This window comes from Dromaius novaehollandiae, chromosome 1, assembly GCF_036370855.1.
Source record: "Dromaius novaehollandiae isolate bDroNov1 chromosome 1, bDroNov1.hap1, whole genome shotgun sequence".
In the NCBI taxonomy this organism is placed as follows: Eukaryota; Metazoa; Chordata; class Aves; order Casuariiformes; family Dromaiidae; genus Dromaius; species Dromaius novaehollandiae.
Window position 1 is genome coordinate 4,007,561 of NC_088098.1, and position 23,409 is coordinate 4,030,969.

Sequence of the window (23,409 nt, forward strand, 5' to 3'; positions counted from 1 at the left end):
GAAATTAAGCTTAATCAGCAAACCTGAAGTCATAGCAAACACTCTAGCATTTACTTTGGCAAGAAGCCCAGGTATTACTCAAGGGTAGCAGTCCTTCCATGCAACTGCAGACCGCTCTGTAGACAGAACAAACCAAAACCTCTTTAGGAACCTGGGTTCCTCAGAGGAAGCAGTCCAGGTGGTTGCAGTATATATTCATAGTGTCCTGTGAGAAAAGTCTGTCTTCGGTCTATGTCTGCACAGTATCTGTGCGATCCTGGCCAATATCAGGAGTTTCCAGCAGCTACCACAGCATCACTCAGAAACAAGACAGCCACCTTGGGACTAGGAAGAGACTGGAAGAGCAGAGTCAGTATAAGAGAGTCAGAAGCAGCATGAGTTCCACATAATACAAGACAGACAGACAGATGGATAAAACTTAAGCCCTTTGTGTATATACGTAGAGATATATGGAGAGGTATTCTTTGTATCTATGCTTTCTGAAGGTCAAACCTTTGTCCCAGCTTTGTTTGACTTTCTGGGTTCAGGTCCTGGACAACTGCAAAAACAGCATCCAAACTGTTAGCCCAGGGCTATGTGAAGATAATTCAGCACAACCCTCTGTCATTTTAGACTAAGCTAAGCTGCATTATCTCACATTTGCCACGGGATAAGAGCGTACACAAAGACTGTTTCCGTGGCTCAGCTGCCACAAGGGAATTTCTTAAGTAACTTGACTATGAATCTGAGCCCTCAGCCGTGGAGTTGACTGATGTCTGTTTTCACAAATAAATGTTATGGCGTGGCTTGGGGAAAACTTGACAATTTTATACCTCTATAAGCTTTGCCTCTAAATATTTACCCTCTCTACACAGAGTGCAGGCACTGATAGATGAGCTAGTCATAACACAGCCTAGCAGTTCAGACCACTCACTGGAAAGCAACAGCAGAACTTTCTTTCCTTCATGAAGCTAACATGTTCCATTCCTGCATGTTGCCTATGATCTGCAGAACAGAGGAGACAAATTGTGATGAAAAACTGAAGTTAAAAAAAAAAAATCTGAATAACTTAGGCAAGCCCCAACAATTGTTTTCTTGGTAGTATACCAACTACGTTGACATGTGACAATACAGTTTTCTGCAAACACTTTAATGTTCCTTAGAGAGAAGCAACTTCTCTTTTTATGTAAAAAATTTGGACTGTTTAAATTTTTATTTTTCCTCAAAACTTATTTGGTTATTTCCCCCCCTTCTTTATTTACAAGGACTTTAATTTTCATTTAGCTCTTAAAAAGCTAAATTCACTCCAGCTAAAATCAGGTATTTCACCTATGATTCTCAAGCAGCTCTCCTCCATTTTACAAGTACAAGCACTGTTCTTGCATTTGGACGTCCTCAAAGAATTGTAAGATATAGATCTTATTGGCACTGAAACATGCATCTAAATGCTAAATTGCTTCCCCAAATCTTGGATATTTTCTCTCTAAATAAGATCTGTTACCAAAATGGATTCTGGGTACAAAAAAATGAGATTACTGCAGAAACAAGCAAGTACTACCAGAAGCATAAGAAAATAGTAATTTTTTTTTAATTGCTCTGGCAAGTAAAACTCAGTTGATTTTTTTGCTCTTCTTTTGCCTTTGTTACACACACAGTAAGGTCCTGCAGTTTGCAAAAGTTTGGCTCAGCCAGAGCTCAAATAAAGATCCATGATGAGCTGCTAATACTTCTGCCCCTTGTCCTCACAGGAACTACCTCTACTGCTTCCCTAAGTCTTGTGCACTCCTGTCTAATACACCAGCCATGGATGCAGTGATGGGGAGGGGACAGCAATTCAGAACAAATTTACAAAGCCAATACACAGACTAGGCCACACAGGTGGTTTTTGACCTAAGTATCCTCAGCATCAGTAACCATCAGTCTGCCCACGCTCAGCGGGGCAGCAAGTGAAGCCTACACTAGTCAAACACAAATCCCAACCACCCTCCAGCCCACACTCGCACCCTCCTCACTTAACTCAGGCATGTGCATAAAAGAATGGACTTGGCTCAGAAAGAGCTCTGCGAAGGGGGAAAGCTTCAGCACAGTTATGCTTCAAAATTCAGTGCTTCAAAATTGGCACATTTGGCACATACAGCACCTCACCACAGACCTGAGATCTCACTCCTTCAGGCAGAGCAGATCCCAGTGTACCTGCAAGGGGCTGGATTCCCTTTCCTAGCAGCATAAGCAGAAAGCACATAAATTATGGACTCGTCACACATAAGCCTGCTGTCAGAACTGCTATTTACCCCTTAGACAGTCCCAAATGGTTGCTGGTTTCATTTCTAGGGTGAATTGGAACCTGTCTCTGGAGTTTGAATGCTGAAATTCTTCAGCTGGCAGCCTTGTAGATGGATCTGTCCCTGTCAGATCACACCTTCCACCGGGCACCAGCCCTTCCTCTTTCTCATGCCGGAGGAGTCTTTGGCTGCAGCGTTCGGAGGGCAGCGGGGGAAATCAGTCTGCAGAAGGGCATGACTTCATGGCAGAGCACTCGATCCACAGCTCCTAGGAGATACCAAAGCAACATTTCCAAATCAAAAGACCTTATTTTTGAGCCATGCAGTTATTTAATCAAAGACTGACATCCTCCTTATGGAAAGCAGACATTTTAGCTAAAATGACATATTCCGTTGAAAGCAAAGGAACCAAAACATCATAATTGGCCCTAACTATTACACAAGAACAGCCACTCTAAGGCCCTACCAACCCCTGTAGGATCCTACCAGCCCAGTGTCCTGTCACTGACAGTCACTGGTGGTTGCGGTTTAGAGAAAAAGGAATGTGTTAACCGGACTGTCATTCCTAGCTCTGCCTACCAGGAGCTGCCAAACAGCTTTAAGGACTTTCCAGACTAGAAACTGTATCCAGGTATGATGCTAACAGTCAGTAATGGGCCTATATACCTTGAGTGTGGCTAATCCCTTCCTGATCTATTTGCCTCCATGGTATCGCATGGCAATAACCTCTAAAATGTAATTATGCACTGTGTGAAAAGCACTTTGTGTGTTTTCCACCTGTTGTCTGATCGTGTTTTTGTGCCCCTTTTAATTTCTGTGTAATGAGAAACACTTCCTGATCATCTTTCTTGATACCACTGTTGACTCTGCAGGCCTCTGTCATCTCCGTCCCTATTGTCTCTTTTTCCAGCACAAAATCCAAGACTTTTCAATCTCTCTTGGTACGCAGCATGCTCTCAGGATGGTATTACGGGCATTCATGACTCTTTCTACAGAGCTGAGCCTATCTCCCGAGGCTGTGAGCTCCCGAGGCTGCGTTAAGCCCAGCGTGGTCCTTGCCCTCCCCAGTGCGGCAGGATCTTTCTGCCGGGCCCAGCTTAGAGACCTGCAGGCGGCAGAGGGGCTGCCGCGTCCCCCTGACAGAGGGCTAGGGCTTCCCGGCCTCCCTTATCTACACGCTGCCTGCGGGCCTGGTTTAGGGCATGCTGTGGCGGGGATTCGGTGAGGCCATTTGGTGGCCGCAGGGGACTCGGCCGCCCAGGGCCGGGGGGCTGCGAAACGCAGAAGGCCCTGGGGGAGCAGCCCCGGGGGCAGGGCAGGGGCCCGAGGCAGCCTGGGGGCACCCGGTCCCCGGGGCGGCGGGGCGGGAGGCGGCCGGGGCAGGGCGGATTTTCCGCAGGAAATCCCCGCGGAGGTAGGCGGGGACGCGGTGGTCAGCTGAGCCGCGCGCCGCCGCCGCCACAGCCACCGGGGCCGGCTGTCCGCGGGCCATGGTCGCGCCGTGAGCGTGGTGAGCGGGTCGCTGGCGGAGGACCCCAGGGAGCTGTGGGCCCGCTGAGGCCGCGGTAGGCCCGAAGCGCCGGGGTCCTGCCGCCCGTGCGGGCCACGCACGGAGAAGGGGGCCCACGCGGGAAGGGGACCTCGTCCGAGGTTTGTTCCGGGACACAAGCGCATCCTCCGCGTGGTCCTGTGAGGGGTTAATGCGATATTGATGCTCCTGGCAGGTGTTGTGGTGGTGTCAGCAGGGTTGGCCGGTGCCTCCGTATCACAGTGAGTTGTGCGGCTTGCTCGCCCGGATAAAACGAAAGTATGGTTATGTTTTCTTTTCTCAGCAGTTCATCGGTGAGGGAGCGGATCTTCCTCCGCGCTAACCTCATCGCAGCCGCTTCAGGGATGTCTGGCAAGTTGCAAAGCCGTCCTGCTGAAAATGGAGAGCATCCCAGGAGGAGGATGGAAAACGGCCCGGACGGCGCGGCTTCCCCCGCCCTCAGCACGTACACACCGGAAGAGATGGTGCAACAGATGAAAGAGCTCATCACCGAGAACAACGAGTTAAAAGGTGAATACATCCCTGAAACGCAAAAGGCCCGGCTCTCTTCTGCAGGCTTCTTTGCCATACGAGTGTGAATTCGGTGCTCCTTTGCCCCTGCTGGATAACATTTTGTACCTGGGGAGCCTTCAATGTAGAGGCAACCCTGCAAGAGGCGAGGGCGGTGTGATATGACACAGCAAGTTGGATCCATGTGGAAGAATAGGGGGAGAACAGCTCAATTTATGGGTGAATTATTTGCTTGGGAATTACCGACATAATTAGTATAGCACTGTGCATTTTAGCAAGTGAGGTGAAAAATCTGTTTTGCTATCACGTGATATAAAGAGCTGTCTTTACTCAGCAACTGTTAAAAGCTTTTATGGTTTGTGTTTTAGGACCGCTGGGCAGCTCCATTACAGACTGACCAAACATTTTGCTGTAGCTGCGTCAGAAGGGGTGGGTACTGCACCGTGCCCAGGACAGTTTGGGTTAGGATGCTCTCTGAAAGGAGTTGAATCATCTCAGGCAGAGAGGGGAATTCAAGCAGGCCATCCTGCATTATGTGTAGTAATCACTAAGAAATGTAGCTGTGGTGGCACCTTCTGTACTTTAAAAAGAAGTGGCAGCCATGGCTGAGTCTATCTGGTAGAAAGCAATAGCAGGTTTCCCTGAAAATGCCTAATGAGTTGAGCCTTTGAAGGGAGAGAACTTTGTTTCTGGAACCCATGAGTTTAGGTGTAGGAGATACATCTATATGTATATATATATATATATATATATATATATAGTTTTCCTGAAAATGGATAGAGCAAAACCCAAGGGATCTGAGGAGTTTCAGAGTAGGAGATGGAGGTACCTCAGTGTTTATGTGGCAACAGAGCATGAATTTGCATATTTTCTGTGTGTTATGATTTTAAATTGTGGCATCTCAGTTTCATCTGAATCCTTTGTAGGCCTGCTCCACGTTTTCTGCCATGGAGTCTCAAGGGTATCTTTGACAGGAAAGTAGCCTCTACGGGTACCTCTGGCATTCTGCTGAAAGGTCCCATATCCTATAAGATCATGTTTCAGGACCATATTTTCAGCTGCTCTAACTTACACCTTGCAGAATGATTCTCCATGCTAACATTCATTTACATCACCTAATTCCTTCTTGAAGCCCTTGTTGGCTGTATATAATATGACATCAGGACATAATGGAAGTTATTGAAAAAAATAAAATGTATAAAAGATTTTCAAGCTCCTGGATTGGAGTTTGTTGGTCTAAAAAGCAAGTCAGAAATATTTTAATTGACTCTCTGTAAAAATCTCATAAACATTCTGTAAGCAGACTGACATATCCACACGATTCCCAGCCAGGAACTAACTTTGCTGAAAATTATTGATTGTATTCTTACCAATGCTTGCAGTCAAGTCTCAAGAAGAACGTTTTTAGACGTAATTGAGACTTTCAATTTGATTGCATCCTTTTTAATGCAATAATTTACCAGCCTAGAATGCACATTTTCCCCACTGAACCTCACACTTCTACAGTAAGAATAATTGCACTCCAAAGTTGACTAGTTTCATTTGGGTTAATCTTGTAAATAACGCATGCAGCAAGGTAAGAAGCCCTATACTTGTTGGCTTAGCAATAAGTCACGGAGTGAGAGTGCAGGTATGTGATTTCAGCAACTGTTTTAATGCTATTTACTATAGTGTTATGGAACTACAATAAATTTAGGTTTGGTTCACTGTTTAAGACACACAAGGAGGAGGTCCCTGTTTTATACCAAAGTATTGCTAATCTAGTAGATACTGAAGAATGCTGAGCCCAGTGTTGAGGAAATCTGCTGTTTCATTGGCAGAGTATTAATGTGAATCATTGTCTTGTCTCTGGCTACCATTTAGAAGCCATGAAGTTACGTAACCAAGCTATGAAGGACCGATACAAGGAACTTTCTGTCTGGCGAGAGAAGCAGAAAGAAGAACGTGAATTTTACGAGTCAAAATTTAAAGAAGCTAAGCAGTGCTTGCTAGCCAAATGCATTGAAAATGAACAGCTACAGAAACAAATTCAGAGCTTAAAAGAAAGAGAAGAAGGAGCTGAAATGGTAAATAAAGAATTGTTTGGATTGACAGGCTTTTAAACTGGAAGTCTGGAGCATTCAGATCCATTCATCCTATGGGAGGTCTGGAGTATTGTTCACATGCTCCATTTTTATCCTTATGCTCTAACAATAAGTGTTGGCCTGAGTTATTTTATGAAGCTGGTCTTCTCAGAGTGCAGTAACAGAAAATTGGGCCATAACTGAGATAATTAACACATGTACATTTCCTGCCAACTTTTAATTCTTTATCTTGCTTGCTGTTGGGTGTCCCTCGACTTCATCCCTTCCTTCCCTTTTTAGATTCTCTATCTTGCATGCTAGTTTAATTGCTTCTGTATTTGAGTTTCCCGCATTCCAGTGATAAGGTGAAATGTAAGCAAAAAAATGACTGGTCCTTTCTTTTAATTGCATTTGTCTTCTTGTGAAAGCTCTTTTACTGAAGCCAGATTAGATTTGTTCTTTAGTTACTCCACTTGAGTCTGACTGTGCTGTCTCTTTCTGTCTTACCTGTGGCCGTATAACAAGTAATTTCTAACTTTGCAGATGATTGCGTAGTAGTCAGGGAACATCAATTTGCATATAGTACAGGAAACAACTACAAACAAAGCCTATTGAAACAAAACCTGCTTTGTGCCCCGGATAGTCATGTGAAGACTTGCTTAACAAGAGATTTCATGTGGAGCCAGACTGATGAATATTGGTGTCCAGTACCTGCAGGTCCCATGTGGGTTGTCTGTTGCCCGCTAAAGGATGAGTGTATTAGCCTTCTTCTCAACAGCCACTAATAGATCCTTCCCTCTCTCCTGCCTGCCTATGTTATGGAACTCCATAGGAAGTTTTTCCTTGTGTAAGTTGAAATTGGCCGATGAGTTCAGAAGTTAGAAGGGGAAGAAAGATGCGTATAGATCATGTGATTGTGTAAGTACTACTTTGTTATGAAAACAGATCAAAAGTCATGTTCCAGATTTTCAAGCAAACTGAGAATGTCATAAATCTGGAAGAGATACTAAAGGGATGTAGGGGCAATATCCTGCTTTTGCCTGTTTTAGAATGTCTTGTTCTTTGGATGCTTGAAGCATTTGTTTTCGGTTGGGTGACCAACTTGCTGGAGTAATCCAACATCCAGTTAAGTAAAAATAAGTGCCTCTTAATTGTCCCATGTCCAAGAGCTTCAAAGAGTGAGCCTTGGTTTTTGACGGATTCTTTGCAGTTTTATCAGTCAGTGACAACTGTAGCTTAGACACTCTCTTATTTCTCTTCATGATTTTGAAGATGACAGTGTCATTTAAGCCAAAATTGCTTTCTGTTGTGAATGCTTCTGTTTTAGTTTAATTCTTCTATTATTTTTTTAGAGAAAGAGAACATAAAACAATGTTCTCTAACAATAAGAGACTAATTTAAAATTAGTCTAATTTTTTCACCTTTGTATTTTACTGTCAACTCAGATAGATTATAGTCCATTGCTACTGTTTAGTGATGCCTCTGTTTCACTGAAGGCAAATCACAGGTATATTGTGTTGCTTCCCTTAGTGATAAACGAGCACTTATAGGAGGGTTTCTCTCAAAACCAAACTTCTGTGAGCAGGGATTGCTGTAAAGCTCCCTCGTCTTCACTGAAGCTGACTCCTGTCGCATACTCTTATAACGTGAGCACAAAATCAGAGGCAGCAGCAAGTCAGGTGGATAGGAGAGTATTGTAGGATGAGAGAAACTGCCAGCAGAGCAAGGGTTTGGGGATTTGGCATGAATGATAGATTAGAATGTAACTTAGACTCTGGGAATTGTCCAGAATTTACACTGATGTTATGTGGTGTAATAAAGGCATTGGCAGGAGTTAGAAGGCAGAGGTTACAAAATGAGGAAGAAACAATTTGCAGGGAAAGATTCATAACGGGGAGAGGCATATAAGGGAGACAAAAAATAAGTTATGTTGAGGCTGGATTAGGGATTTGAGGATCCTGGGGAAAGGGAAGAGGCAGAAGGTCACAGTCATGATTGGAAGGTGAGACTAAGTTTGGGGAGAAGTTCTGAGGGAGAGAGACTTCGTGGAAGGTAGGAAGAAGGTCAAAGATATAGGGAGAGATTTCTGTGTGGAGACAGAGTACAGGGAAGGCTGAAAGCGAGGCATGTGAAAAATCTCCCTGCTTGTTGTTTTTTTCTACCTACAATCTTAGGTGGATTTGGGAAAAGAGGAATAAGGATTTGGGGTGGGAAAAAAAACCACAAAAATTCTGGACCAAAGAAGAAAGTGTGGGATGGCCTGGGACACTTTATGGTGATGAGAGGCATAGATTCAGGCAAAGATTTACATCCTGATTATCTGTACATTCAGAGAACCAGGCCCATCTTCTGCAGAAGCATGATCCTCATTGTTTGATAACTTGGTTTCACAGTTTAGACTTCTTGCTATCCAGTGGACAAAAGCTTAGTTCAGGGTTCAGTACTGGATTTTTCCAGGTGAACTTCAAGAGAGAAGAAGCCGTGTGAGGCATCATTGTTACATGTCAGCCTCTCTGCTCCTTTGCCGGTATTTCCTTTTTGTTGGCTAATGCAGGGTTTCGTTTGTCCCAGGAGGGCTGCCTGACTCCTGAGAAGGAAGCGAGGCAGCTGAAATCCCAGGTGCAGCGGCTCCAGGCTGAGAAGGCAGATCTGCTCGCCATCATTTCAGAACTGCAGGTCAAGCTGAACAACTCAGCAGAGGACTCCTTTGTGGAGATTGGGATGAATGTAAGTGCGGGGAATGAAGAGAATGCAGTGAGCAGCAGCAGAAGACTTTGATTCCGGCTTGGTCTTCCTGCTTTTGCCAACTTGATTTTCTTTGTGCACCAGGCTAGCTGATGAAAAAGTCAGGTCTGAGGGTAATTGAGGTAAAGATGTAGCTACTTACTCGATGACATTTTTACAAAGTTTGAAGTATTTAGTACCCTGTCTTCCTTTAGTAGAAAGGATGAATCCAATCTCAAAGTAATGAAAACTGTTTATGCCTCTTTGAGAAGGAATAGCAAACTCTACCAGCAACAGCAGAAGTACAAGCTACAGGCATGCTGGATTTGGGAGAAGGGTTGCGTGGCCTCTCACATCGCCTGACATGGAGCACATGCATGTTACACGATGTAGTGGTAAAGGACTTGGGAATCTTCTTTTCTCCTTCTACTTTCCTGCCAAAAGTAAATGGGTTTCACAGCTAGCCTCCATTGTGCTGAAAATATTCCCTGGAAAAAATGGTCCAGGAGGTGACTTCTGACTAACTGAAAATGTATGTATCTTTTAACATCAGGAGTCTTATCTTAATTGGAGTTCCTGTGAATATTGGTACTATATTTTATTAAGGGGCAACACTTAGGGATAGAGGGGGGTCAGTTTCTTTCAGGAATGGCAGAAAACGTAAAGATGCGGTCAAGCAAAACTAAAAGTCCAGACTATTTTATTGCAAAGTTGTAGAGTGTGCCATAGAGGCACAGAAATCTACTTTTTCTACTATTCTTATATCTGAGAAATTTTCATAGGCAAAATGTGAAAAGTGAAAATGTGGGTCTCCACTATCTCCATAATAGTGGATCCCTCTCTGGAAAGGACAATTCTAATGAGAGATTAAAATAATTTAATTAAAACATGCTTATTAAGGTTTTGGAGTTGTCAAAGAAAACTTAAGACTGCAGGAAGACTTCAAGAATGTGTTCTCATTTTTTGCTATAGAGATTCTCCTTTGATCTACAAAGATCAGGGAGAAGGCACTGTGTTTTATACTGGTAAAAGAGAGGTTCTCTTTGGGAGGCAGGGGAGTGGTTTTTAGGCTTATATTCAGTCATCTGCAGTGATGTTGGCTCTTACTCCTTGATGCCCCATCGTCTTTGGGGCATAAGTTGTGGATTAAAGCAGGCCGAATCTGTCTGATGTTCCTCTTGTCTGATCGATCCTGGAGAGATAGCAGGCATGGCATGTGAAATATTTCGGAATTTCCAGATGTGAAACTGATCTGTAGAATTTGTGTTTCAGTTATTTTAATTTCCATTATAGTAATTTTGCCTGTTTTCCTTGCTTCCTTAACTGAAGTAAAGAAAACTGTAAGTCCTGCTTGGTTCAAATACCAAGCTAACAGTGTTTTTTCTTTCCTAGGAAGGAGAAATAAATAGAACTGCAAAAGAAAATCGAGATAACAGTGCTGAAATGACCAGTAACACTGCTATCTACATGTATGTATGTTCTTGTGATTCATACTTCTGTAACGTGTTTTGCTCTTAGTGAAGACAGTTTTTTCCTACGAGGAATGAGCTAGTAAATCCTGTTTTTCTATGACCTTGCATCCTTCCATTGCCGTACTTCTGCCATCCTACCATGTCAGGAAGACCTTCATTTCTGCGGCATTTTTCTTTCCTATATTCACCTGGCCCACCAGCTGATAAAAGAGAGTAAATACTCTGGTCAGTTGGCAAGGCACTTAAGTACACACTGACAGTCAAGTGGCTGATACTTTTCAGGCTTTCAAGAGAGGCCAGACAGAAAAGAGGAAGGCTGAATACTCCCTCCTTTCTAGTCACTGAGGACTCTACTAGAATATCTGTTCTGTACCCAATTATCATGATGTTTGTAAGAATCAAAGGTCTTGTCTTTCAAAGCTGAACTCCATCTGTCCTATTTGTGCGCGGTTAGTGTGAGGTATATTACGGTGGGGTAGACAGACAGTACAATCACACAGTCCCATTTTTCAAATTACCAGGCTTAAAATATCAGTGATCTTTTTAAGGTACCTCTCAAAATTTGATCTTTACGTCAGCTCCAGGGCATAAGGGACTTTCTTGCCCTTAGCTGAACCTTTATTCTTTGTGGACATAGACAGCTGATGCTATTAAGGTTTCCATTTTGGATAGTGCCCATTTTAACAGCTAGATGGTTATGGCTGAACTCTCTTACTTACTTCGTGGCCTTTGCTTTTGAAAGGGAAGGAGATACAAAATGCTAATGAGACAGCAGGCTAGAAAGCTGTGCACTCGGTAAAGGTTTTTCCTTGAACCCCTGTCACAGTACTGCAAGAGAGATCAGCATTCCAACATAATGACACAAAAACTTGTCCCTCAGTATGCAGTTAAGAAGTTACAATTCAGTTAAGACGTTGCAAGCAAACAAATAATTATAGTTGAGAGGAGAGAGACACAGTGACAGTGTGACCACAGAGCAGGCTGCAAGCGTTCAGATTGTCACTTGCAGTGGGTTGTGAGAACACTGATTACGAGATGTTCTCTGTAAGACTTGCTTCCCTTTTGATGAGTATCTATGCCATATCTACAATAACAGGAGGTAGATGTGCCCCTTACAATATTTCTTGTCACCACGTGTCTTTGTCCAGCATTGAAACTTTAGACTGCTGCTGTTAACAAGTTCAGAGAAACATGATTCACTCATGATAGGTTTATTTCTGTAAGAGTAGAAGCATGCAGTAAAAATCCCCTGATAAAGGTATCTACTTAAAATATCCTGGCTGAACACTGTCTTTGGTATTGAACTTTGCTCACCAAAGATTTCTAGATCTCAGCAGCACATACAGGACTATAGTTTACTTTCTGTTCTGAACTACAGAAATGAAGTTTTAAACACATGCTGCTTTCCAGCCAAGCTTCTGAAATGCGCAGTGTATGCACCTATATCTCACCATATTTTTTTGACCTTCTGCCTGGGTGGACATAAACATGTGAGGGAAAAGAATACAGTATTTTATCACAAGGGAATTAACTTTCTGTATTTTTCAGGGAGCTTTGTATTTGTTTCGGACCATTTCTGCATTAGCCTAATATGATTTTCAAAAGAGCTTTAGAATATGATGGAGGTGAAATATTGAACAGATTTTATCTGAAAAAGAAAGCAATTTCCAGTGCTCATTTTTGATGGAACGTGCCTTCTTTCCCTGGAAAGGAGTGAGACAGAGATAAGAAATCTTGCATGTTTCATTGGAAAGGAGTTATTCTGGGAACAGAGAGCAACACTTTGAAGAAGGGGATGCAAAGTAGGTCAGAATAAATGCACTGTGTTTAGTGCTGTCTATACTGTTTTTGTTTTCCTTGCTTAAATACAAAATTGTTTCCCCAGCTTGATGGAAAAGACTGTCTGAGTGCTGTGCAAAGCAAGGTCTGTGTTTGCACACATGGGGGCTTTTTGCAGATGGTGGCTACCAGCCTGTGGGCAGGTCGTGGTTCTTGAGAATGACCTGTTTGCTCAGAGTGTTGGTTTTCAGCACTGTGTGAAAGTGTGGCCTCTCAGACTGGGTCCCGGCACTAGGGGTAAGGGGGTGCTGCAGTAAAATCATAGCTGTTGTTACTTACAGCTGGTTTGGTTTCAAGCAGGAGCAAGCCTGCAGATGAAGCAAAGAATTTAGAGTCTGAGGAGCTAACTGTGAGCCAGCTGCTCTGCTGCCTTCGAAATGAAACTCAGAAGAGGGAGACCCTTGAGAAGGAGCTGCAGAATCACAAGGAGAGGTATGAAATAGATGCACTGTAATAATTTGAGCTGCTTTCTTTCAGGGCTGCTGCAGTTACCAAGTCTGTGACTGATCAGAGACAAGCTGAAATATCAGTGTGATCTGTGTGGGAAATTTCCTGAGTGCTCCTTAGTAATAACTTCTCTTTATCATAGTCCTGACAGGGATAAATCACAGATTCTCCTCTCTTGGCAAGAGAGTTTCCATATCGTCTTATTACTTCCTGTTAGCCGTACAGATCAGGACAAATTATCTGTTTCCACTTGGGTTTGAACCGTCCCCAGATGAAGTCAGAATGATATTCTGACTAGTTGAGGATGTTGTTTCCACTTGTGCCTCCATAATTATTTGCTTCTGTATGAATCACCCATCTGTGGGGCCTTACGCAAATCACTCCCTAAAAGCAGGGATTACAGTCTTCTTTGTGACATTGGCGAGCTAAATTTAGTGATTATGTGAGGCACTTGGAAAAGCTCCTTAGAAATGTCTAAAATAAATTTAATTCCAAACTTATCAAAGAGATCATTTTTCCACTCAGATTTTCATGAAGGTCTGTCTCAGCTCAGTTATATTGGTGTAAATCAGCATGACTGTTCAGGTCTGGAAACTGTCTAAGCAGTAGCTGTCCCCAGATCCCCTGTTTGTAAAGACAGAGTAAGACTTTCTGAACACCGTCTGCTGTAAGAGGCTCATCTCACAGTAATTGCTTCTACGTGGTCTTCCTAGAAGAGGTAATGAGCCATAGCCAAATGATTCTTAGAAATCTCAGCCTTTGAAAATATCAAAGGAAAATAGAGGTAATATTAATCATGGGTTCAGTGAACAGACTGACCCATTTCCAGAGGGTAAGCAGTTTTGGACTGTACCAAAGATTGATCTCTGTGGGCAGAATCACTACAACTGAATGTCACTGTCCTTCACTGCTACTGCAGACTTGTACATCTGTTCTAATTAAATTCACATGCTGGGTGCCCAGTGTTCTTCAGGAGCCCCACTGCTCACACGGGCTTTCCTGCAGGTTTGTGCTTTCAGTTCTGTCTCTCGTTCGTGCTGGTGATGTTAGAATGAGAGTACATCACTTGTATGAAATCCTTGAACAGTCACAATCTCACTCAAATATGGGCCAAATCCATCACTACTGGATCCTTCTGATTTCCAGACTGTCAAAGCTGAAGAAAGAAGAAGGCAACTGTCTGGAGAGTGGGACTCAAACTGAGAAGGAAGAAGAGGACCATTCAGAGGCTGTAAGTAGCTGTCCTCCTGGGCTGAGGTGTGAAAACTTAGAGCTTATCTGGTGAGGACAATAACCTCAGGGCCTAGATTTCTGCTTGTACACATGGAGTGAAGGACAAATATCCCGTACAGGGCCTGGAAATGAATTTTGAACTCTCCAATCCAGATCATAGAGGTGGTTCAAAATTACACCAGACACCAAAAAGAGGTAAGGTTGATAGCCAAGAATTAGGGAAGCACGGCATAATTCCAGGTATGCTTCTGTGCCATGACTGTGCCCACTAAATAGAGAGGAGTGTGGTCATTTCCAGGTCCACGAAGTCTTCTAAACTGGGTGAACTTTCTCACTGCTGGCTAGGTCAACTTTTGGGTCAGAATCCACTGGCAGCAAACTGTAAAATAGACTTTAGATGTAGAGCTCATATGGCACCTGGTGGTTTTTTTTTTTTTTACATAGTTTTGGTGAGATCCATTATAATGGCGGAGCATAACTATCTTGGACTGAGATGCAGTTGCTGACAAACTTAGTCCTGTTATTTTCAGTAAAGGCTTTGAATGGATGTTGAGGCTGGGATTCAGCTCCAGATTCAGACTAATTTATGTGCCTACATTATGTGTCTTTTTAGCCACAGCAACCCAACTCACTCCCAGGCTGAGTGTAATGGGCTGGAAACTTTTCATGCTTATGAGAAGATCAGGCATTTTCATTGAAAACTACAGGACTAGGGACAATTAAACTGATGCTAGAATGATTATGAGATTCAAGTGTTTCTTTAGGAAAGCTCCAGGATGTACCTCCAGAGTCTACAGACCAGCAGGAGTCCAAGGTTTCACCTCTTCTAAAATATATGGATATATTTTAAGGATTGGGACTCTGGGGACTCATGGGGACTCTGTCCTGCATGTGTTGGGTTGGAGGAGAACATAGCTGCTGTTTCTTTCCTCCTCCTGCTTTTTACCTGTCTTTAGGATCTTTCAATCTCTGTATTGAACAAGGAGATAGGTATGAGTACACTATGATGTAAGTGATTATTGATTTAAACAAGGTCAGTACAGAATATACATGGTTCAATATCCTGCCCATATCAGGTAAGAAATGGTCCTGCTTTTGTGAACATTTGACCATCAGAAGTGAATCACCCTGAAGATCTGCAAACACCTCAGGCATTGATGGCAGACAACAGAAAATTTAACTAATTGGGTGTTTTGTCTAATGCTCTTCCTATGGCTTAAAGCCCAAATGAGAGAGCCAGAGACTCACAACAAAGCTAATTACAATTTTACTAGAAATTATTTTCTTCTTGTTTTGCAAAGTTGATTCATGAATGAGTGGTAATAGTGTTATCTTTGGGGTCGTTTCAGAAGAGTGGCAGTAAATGCCTGTATGTATTTTAAATTGTGAACTCTAAGAAAGAAAATGCAGATGTGTTTCCCATCTGGATAAGTTATATTCTAGCCAACACTGGAAAGTCAGTAATACTGCTGTATTTGAGTCACCCAGATTTTATGAAAGCGTTAAGTCAAAATGGTGCTCTGCCATATTTACGAATAATCTGTAATTGTGAAGCATTGCAGAAGGGGTCTTATTGTTGAGCATAAAGTGTAATGGTGTGGAGTGACTCATGCTGTTTTCTCTAGAGGAAGAATGGTACTTCCTGTGGTTAGATCTCTTAGTTAGCCTGAAACTTTCCTATCTTGAATTGTCCATATATAATTTTCCTCATTTTTCCTCACTTTCTCTCTGTAAGGTTGGCAGTGAAGTAGAAACCCTGAATTCGCAAGTGTGCGCTCTGTTTAAAGAGCTTCAGGAGGCCCATGAGAAGTTAAAAGAAGCAGAATTGATTCAGAAGAAGCTTCAAGAAAAGTAAGGATCAGAAAAACAAGAGTTCTGCTATTACACCCTGTATACATTTCTGTGACAACTCCCACCATGGGAAACTCGCCATCTCTACAAATATCAACTTAAATATCCGTTTCATAGAAGTGCTGTAAGAGATTGCTCTTCCTTTGTAAGTAGAAAAGCAAGTGCAGAAATTGAGTAATTCTGACAAAATCTGAGCTGCCATCCTAGTTCTAGAAATAGAAACCCAAAGCCTTTAAGTTGAATATTGGGTTTTAACCCTTCCGTATGTAAAGTCAAATCTTTCTTCTTTACCTCTTCATATAATTAATCCATGTTTTAATCTCAGGAGAAGAAGCTAAGGAACCCAGTTATGACCCTTTTCACATGAACTCTCTCAGTATTTTTGAAAATGAATTCTATAGGTTATAAAAAGTAGATACAAGAGCCTTACTTCAGTTGCTTAGTTTTCTATCAAATTCCAGTTGCTCAAGATTTATAATCATAAGAAAAAAAGTGTTGGATTCAGCAGCTTTGTATTCTAATGGCTCTGTACAGACATAGTTTTGTCTTTCTTTGTTCTTCATCAAAATAAGCCTTTAAAATGAAACACACAGAGATTCATTTTGTATGATGCCCACAGTGCCAACTCCATCAAGAAAAGGTGAACAGGAGAGGTCACCACCTTTTTTCCTTGTTCTGTCAGGTGCCAAGTACTCGAAAGGAAAAGCTCTGCTGCTGCGTCAGAATTGGATGAGAAGCAGCAGCTAATATACACCACCAAGAAGCTGGAACTTCAGGTGGAGAGCATTCAGGCAGAGGTCAAGCTGGAACAAGCCAAGACACAGGAAGAAAAGTATAACTTGGTTTTGTACCTCAGAGGGTTATCTGTTGTCAGTGAGGAAAGGAAATCAAAAGAATCCTGGCCAAAGGGGAACTGAATCCGAAATATGAGTTCTGCGCTCTGCACCCTTTGATGAAACCATGTTTGTTTGTAGAGTCTGAACTAGAAACCTGCATTTACCTCAACATCTATGATGTTTTGAATCAGGGGTCTCCACATTAGGCCCAGACTGAGTCCTTTTCTCCAGTGAACCCCTCACTTAGGGAAATTTGTGCTGTAAGCTCTGACTTGTATCTTCCTTTTGTCATAAAGTCTAAGGGAGAGGTAGAAGTGTTTGGGATCAGGTTAAATATACAGGTAGAGGGAGCTGACAAGTGACAACAGCTGTCTCATTGACTAGAAGGTGTAAATGGGTCTGCAGGTTAGCATGGTAAAGACAAGTCAGGTGGTGACAGTAATGCGCAAGTGACAGTAATGGGGAGGCCTACAGCCCCTAGACTACGCTTGTGGTTAGGAGAGAAGCGTGGAGTGAAGCTGAGATAAAGAGACTGGCTGTTTGCTCTGGCTGCCTCTTTCCCCTGTGCAATCCAGGTAAAGACTGAAAATACCAGTCCAAGCTGTACCAAGAGGCTGACCTGTTTGAAGGGCCTGTCTTTGGCTGCTTGATAGGATGATCACTATCTTTGGAGTCTCTCTGGTTCCTTTGATGGTGAATTCTCCTTCACTTGAAGTCTCTAAGTCAAGACTTGGATGTCTTCCTAAAAGAGGTGTTAAAATTTGGAACAGAATTTGAGAACTTGGTATAAAAATATTGGGTGAGGGATTCTTTAATCTGACATGCAGAAGATCAGTAAGAACATTTGTTTGGACTCAGTCCATGGATGGAGCAGCACACGACTCCTTGGAAGAGAGATTGTGAGAGATGGAGCACAATTTTCTTCTCATCAGAGATGCAGATTCATTTGTAAGAACCTGGGTTGTTTTTCTCTAAAGTCTGATAGATTATTTAGATTTCTGGATACAATTCTAACTCTTAAACGCTGGGGGAACTGAAATTTTAGGAAGGAATGAAAGAAATCTTCATTGGGACAAGCAAGATAGTTTTGCAAAATGGAATATGTTAAAAGGAGCGCAAAATCTTTCAAAAATTTTGAAGTGTTTCAAACTTTCACCTCTTTTCTCTTGACAAACAGGGCAAAATTTAGTAGCTTGCAGGATGCATACAACAAACTCCTTTCTGAACTCACTGAGGCAATGACAACAATCGATGAAATGAAACTCAAAGAGGTAAAGTCATCACAAGAAGAAATCACAATGAATTAGGAGTAGAGGGGGAAGGGATGGGAGAATGTATCTAGGAACAGATTCAAGCGTGACATAATTGTCATCTCTTCTACCTAACATAGCATGCAACATAGTATGTTCTGAAAAAGAGACCGGCATTGCAATTTCAGCATTGCTCTGAAAAACACAGATCCTGTGCTGTCAATTATTGAAAATTTATCTATTCATTAGCACTTCCATGCTGTTTTCTAAATAGGGTCTAATCTACAGTGCAGTTTGCAGTGCAGCCCATAGAAAGCAGTGATATATAAAGGCAGATGGGTGTTCCTGTATCGTAATTTGTAAACCTGGGAAGGCAGACCTCTAAATATTTGTGTAATCTTAAAATTACAGAATGCCTACCACAATGAGGCCCTGTTTGTAACTGTGGCTCCATCTAAGTGCCAAATTCTCCACTATAATTTCGGAAAGCGGGAAAACATCCTTTGCAGTGTCCATTAGGGAGTTCTGTTTTGGCTTGATATAATGTAGTTTAAGAGCTCAAAACAAATCTATAAATTAAAATATCCATCACCACTGCTGTTTTAGTCTCAGTTGCTTTGATGACCAGGGAGCTGATAGCTTTCCCAAGGGCAGGAGGACTAAGTAGCAAACTGTTCTACTTCAGGAAATGTCACATTTTGAGATCATCTCATAATTACAGTTCTTCCTTGCAGCTGGACCGAGTGGATAAAGCTGTATTGGAAGAACTTGCTGCAAAGGTGGAACTGGCAGAACAAGCCCTCGCTGCAAAACAGCTCAAGATGGATGAAATGAAGCAGATAATTGTGAAGCAAGAGGAGGACCTTGAAACCATGGCTGTGCTCCGTGCTCAGGTATGAGCTGTTCATCAGCAATAGGATGGTGCCCTTGACCACTATTCAGAAACTAGGAGGAGCTATCCACTAGCTCACTCACTGCATTTTTTATATCTGTTTGCTGTAGTCCAGGGCATAATGCCCTTATGCAGTCTGCCTTGCAAATCCCTGCAGAACCTGTGTCACCGTATCCTATAGTTCTGTGGGAGGAACTGTGTATGCTGGAGTCTGGCACAACAAATGAGTGGGGAATAGATATATTTGTGTATTTAAAACCACTGTCTTAGGAATCACTGCATACGTTTTAGGGAAGATTTTAGTCAAACCTGAGGCAGTGTGTAAGCAGTAACTGAAAAGGGCCTAAAAAGGACCATTTAAGACACAGAACCAGCATCTTGGCCTCTTTCCAGCATCTGTACCATCAGCTGAGTCACCTTCTCACTGTATGTCTGTACACCAGAGGGCAATAGCACTGGCCCAGATCAAAGCACTTGAAGTCTAAATACAGAAGCTGCTGAATCTTCTTCACCTTGCATGTAGTGCAGGTCATCACTTTCACTGCAGCCTGTAGGTGCTGCTGGAGTGTTTTAAGTAGATGCAGGATATAATATGGGTTTGCTATTTTGGTGTGTAATACATGGGTATGGTTCAGCCTAAGTTACAAGTTCTCAATGCGATTTAATTTTTCTGATCAGATGGAGGTTTATTGTTCTGACTTCCATGCCGAGAGGGCAGCAAGAGAGAAGATCCATGAGGAGAAGGAGCAGCTGGCCATCCAGCTGGCATATCTGCTAAAAGAGCAGCGAAACCTCGATGATCTCAGCCGGTGAGAGATGCTGCTTAGCTGAGCTACCGTTAGATTGTCTTGTTACCCTGTGTGCTGGAGCTCACCAGTATATTCCTGCTAGCATCTCCCTAGAAAACTAGACAAGCTTCAAGACATTTATTTCTTGGTTAATTTGAATTTTAAAAGAGAAAAAAATGAGTTGACTGACTCCTGTATTTTAATTTTGTGATAGAATATCTGTAAGGTATGTTAGTCCTTGGTTGCCCTAGCAAGATTTCACTTTGGATGATTCATACTTGTTAAATTCTCTCTGCTAGTTCATTTGAGGCTTTTCTTAGGGTTCTGCCCTCAGTTTTAGTGGTGAATCTCCAGCTAAGCTTGCTGCATGTGTCACAGGGGTATCTGCTGCTGGTTTAAGGTGGTAGTGCTATGTGAGCACATGTAGTGTTAAATTCTGTGATATCCTGGGCATTCGCCTTTTTAGCACATTTAATGGTAAAAGAGAAAAAAGTAGTATTAACTAGGTGTCCTCCACATATCCTGTGGAAGCCATGGGTACTTAGTACAACTGAATAGTGTCCAGAACTTGAAGAATCAATCTTTACTTTTTGTGTTAACTGTGCACTGAATCTTTTTTCCTATATAACTTGCCTTTCCACTTCAATCAAATTTGCCTCTGAATGGCCCAACTCCTTGGAATTTTCCAGAGGACAGTGCCCCGGATCCCTGGGTGCAGAGCTGCCTAAATCCCACTGGTGTCAGTTTGGAGCTGACTTCAGCGGGACACTGGCACCTACATATCTCAGCAGGCAGCAGCCTGATTTCTCCGTCCTGTTTCTGAGCAGCAGGTGCAGATTACGTGCATTACTGGTTGACACAATCTACTTACAACTCTGTTTTATTTTGATTCTCTTACCTTTTCTGGAGACAACAGGAAAGACACCTTCTCCTCAGTCTTTTTTCTGAGTCCTTCTAACTACCCACCCCATTCACTTCTTTATTTTCCTCAGAAACTCTCTGGTAGAGATGCAGAATCGCCATGGAGCCAGGGCAGCGGGAGATCGGGAACATTCACCTCACCTTGTCCAAAGAGGTACAGTAAGCAGCCTCCCTAGCTCAAAGGGCCAGGCCTTGCTGTGTTCAGTTTAAAATAGCTTTGCTTGGCTGCAAGCAAATCCCCAACTTCCCTTTGGTTATTCTGGCAATGGGGTAGTTGCAGGGAGCACGATTGTCTGGCAGTTATGAGCAAGCCAGATTTATTTCATCTATTGCACAAAAAGAGTGAAAAACCAAGTAAAATAACAGGTAATCCTTTCTCCTCTCTGCTTGCAGGAACTGGTAGTCAAGACTGGTCACAGCAGCGGAATGTCTCAGTGTATTCATGTCCCAAATGTGAAGAAATTCTGCCTGATCTGGACACGCTGCAGATTCATGTTATGGACTGCATTAATTGAGTGATGCCCTCCAATTCTTCATATACTGGAATTTCACCTGCCAAACAAATACACTTTTTTTCTTCCTGCTAGAATAACAGTCAGCTCTACTTTTAGTGAAGGGTTTTTTCCAGGATTTTTCTCATTAATTCAATGGGAAAAGGGTAAGACTCCCATCCTGCCCTGTACTCATTAGTCTTGTTTTAATCTGCTTTAGGAAAAGAATTTTTGTAGGCTAACAAAATGGATGCATTAAGGAATTCCCAGTGTGTTTGCTGCAATGAAAACTTTGAGTAACATTCCCCTGACATGCTCTGCCCTCATGGCTGACATGCAAGTGATGACCTACAGCACTGGGTTGAATTATTGAAATCAGAAGGGAAATGGGATACTGAAGCCCGTACATACTTCAGCTTTCATATACTATTAATCAGGAAGGTAATTCATTAAAAATACTCTTCAAGAAGCTTTCAGTAAAATGGGGTAGTGTCGTATGCATTGAAATGAACCCTGTTCTTTCTCCAGATGGCAGTTTTATTGCTGCCCTTGTGACTATGCTAATCTGATGTTAAATTTTTGATGGCCTATGTAACTTCTTGCTTTAGCCAGATGTGGGCAAGGTTTAAGACAGATCATTTAGGTCTGATATATGTAGCTACTGGTGTACTCAAGTCACTTAATTTTATAGAACTGTTCATTTTAAGGTGTGGTCTTTATTCTTCTTTATTATAATAAATTCATTTGAACCTGTACAGTATCATGCTAGAAAGAGCTGAGATTGATGTAACCTAATTTAAAAAGAGGAGTATAATGGACTTTCATGTCTGAAAATAAATCTATTAAAGTATAAAATTATCTCTACCTGTGAATACTTTAGAGGCTTAAACTGGATTGCAAATACCTGTGGCTCAAAAGCTGGTGTAGAAAGAACTGCAGTGTATTAGTTCTATTCATGTCTTCACATGTTTGTATTCTAACTTGCTGTTACATAGGGGAAGAAAATATGAACAAAATATGAACCAGCATGAAAGGCAGGAAGCAACTCAAGGAAATTTCTGGGATCCATAAAAATGAAGAGTTTAGCTTCATTTAAAAAACAGGAACGTTTGCAGTGTTGGAAGTTGCCAGAGAAGGGAAGCCAAAGGGATGCAACAAAAACTTTGAGCTGGCAAAATGGTTTCTTCTTATGGCATCAGCTTGCTGCTGAAGAAAAGAAAGTGTGGTCGTTTTGGCATTGCCTAGTTGGAAAGAACCCTCAAAATGGCTCTGGTCTGATCTGCAAACCTTGAGGCAGGGAAAGATTCCCCTCTATTCAGAACTGGATCTCTGGAAGTGAGTACGTCAGGAGAGCACACTTTAAACTCATTATAGCCCAGTAACAGTTAAATCAGTGCTATTTTGTTCTGTGCTAGGTCTGTGCTGGCTCAGAGTGGCACTGGCAAGGTTCGTTTGTGCCCAATCTACTTCATTCTCTTTCTAGAATTGAGGGCAGGCTGTTTGGAAGTAAAGGTGGTAGTGGGGGGATCATCACACAAACTGAGTATGAAAGTTGAGTATTTTATTTTTAATACCACTTTACTACTTCTTGGCTCACCTTTCCACTTCAAAGTGCAAATTATAAGCCTGAAACTATCCTGATTTACTGTTTACTGTTGACACGATGGTGCACTGGTCTTAGAGATTCTGGGTAGCCAGAGTTAGAAAGCCTGAATCATTTATGGGCAGTGGTATCTGCAGGTAAATACTATCTTCTCAGAACTTTCCTGTGGATGAAGATCCAAAAGGAGGATCACAGAGGAGAAACCACACTGAACAGATCAGTAGCAGAATTAGAAAGTTTGGTGTCTCAATATTTTGCTTTAAGCCTGAAATAGAAACAATTTTCCCTAGAGCTGATTAGTTTAAAAAAAAGACCTCAATTCTATGAACACTTACGTTTCACTCTAAGCAGAAGAATATTCTTAAAATATACACAAGAAAAATATCTGTATGTGTTTCCTGGACCCCAAAAAATATTTCTCCAGTATATTTTAGTGGGAGAAGACAAACATTTTTCATGTCATGCTGTTAATGAATTCTCAGCTACCAATATGAGGGAAAAATAATCCCTTTTTTCTCTGTGTAATTGAAGTAAGGAATAGCTTTTGTTTTGGTGGTTGTCATTGTTATTTTAATTATGTATTGTAGACTCTGGATTCTTGTTTTATGTTAGTTATAGCTCATGTTATCACACAGCTTCATCCATAATTTCAAGTAATGCAAGTGCTGACTTAAATTTG

The 23,409-nt window shown here is 42.2% G+C and overlaps 1 protein-coding gene across 5 annotated transcripts; it reads left to right on the plus strand.

Moving 5' to 3' along the window:
* Window positions 1-3,643: 3,643 nt before the first annotated feature.
* OPTN (optineurin) lies at window positions 3,644-21,982 on the plus strand. 5 transcript variants are annotated; one of them, XM_026119278.2, is made up of 14 exons: window positions 3,644-3,771; window positions 4,097-4,320; window positions 6,184-6,386; window positions 8,955-9,110; window positions 10,500-10,576; window positions 12,716-12,850; window positions 14,012-14,096; window positions 15,834-15,949; window positions 16,632-16,781; window positions 17,963-18,056; window positions 18,770-18,928; window positions 19,606-19,736; window positions 20,708-20,790; window positions 21,030-21,982. In XM_026119278.2, exons 2-14 carry the CDS (start codon window positions 4,155-4,157, stop codon window positions 21,149-21,151), a joined length of 1,677 nt encoding a protein of 558 aa, XP_025975063.1. In that variant the 5' UTR covers window positions 3,644-3,771; window positions 4,097-4,154; the 3' UTR covers window positions 21,152-21,982. The 5 variants fall into 5 exon arrangements, with proteins under 5 accessions (XP_025975063.1, XP_025975061.1, XP_025975060.1 ...); XM_026119276.2 differs by having other exon boundaries at window positions 3,657-3,771; window positions 4,094-4,320; XM_026119275.2 differs by having other exon boundaries at window positions 3,674-3,911; window positions 4,094-4,320.
* The last annotated feature ends 1,427 nt before the right edge of the window (window positions 21,983-23,409 follow it).

What these genes read in the sequence shown, in the direction of transcription:
- OPTN (XM_026119278.2), top strand. Translation starts at nt 4,155, where the DNA reads ATGTCTGGCAAGTTGCAAAGCCGTCCTGCTGAAAATGGAGAGCATCCC. An exon ending in AGTAACACTGCTATCTACAT is followed by an intron (nt 10,577 to 12,715) that starts GTATGTATGTTC and finishes TTTGGTTTCAAG; the next exon opens with CAGGAGCAAGCCTGCAGATG. An exon ending in GCCAAGACACAGGAAGAAAA is followed by an intron (nt 16,782 to 17,962) that starts GTATAACTTGGT and finishes CTTGACAAACAG; the next exon opens with GGCAAAATTTAGTAGCTTGC.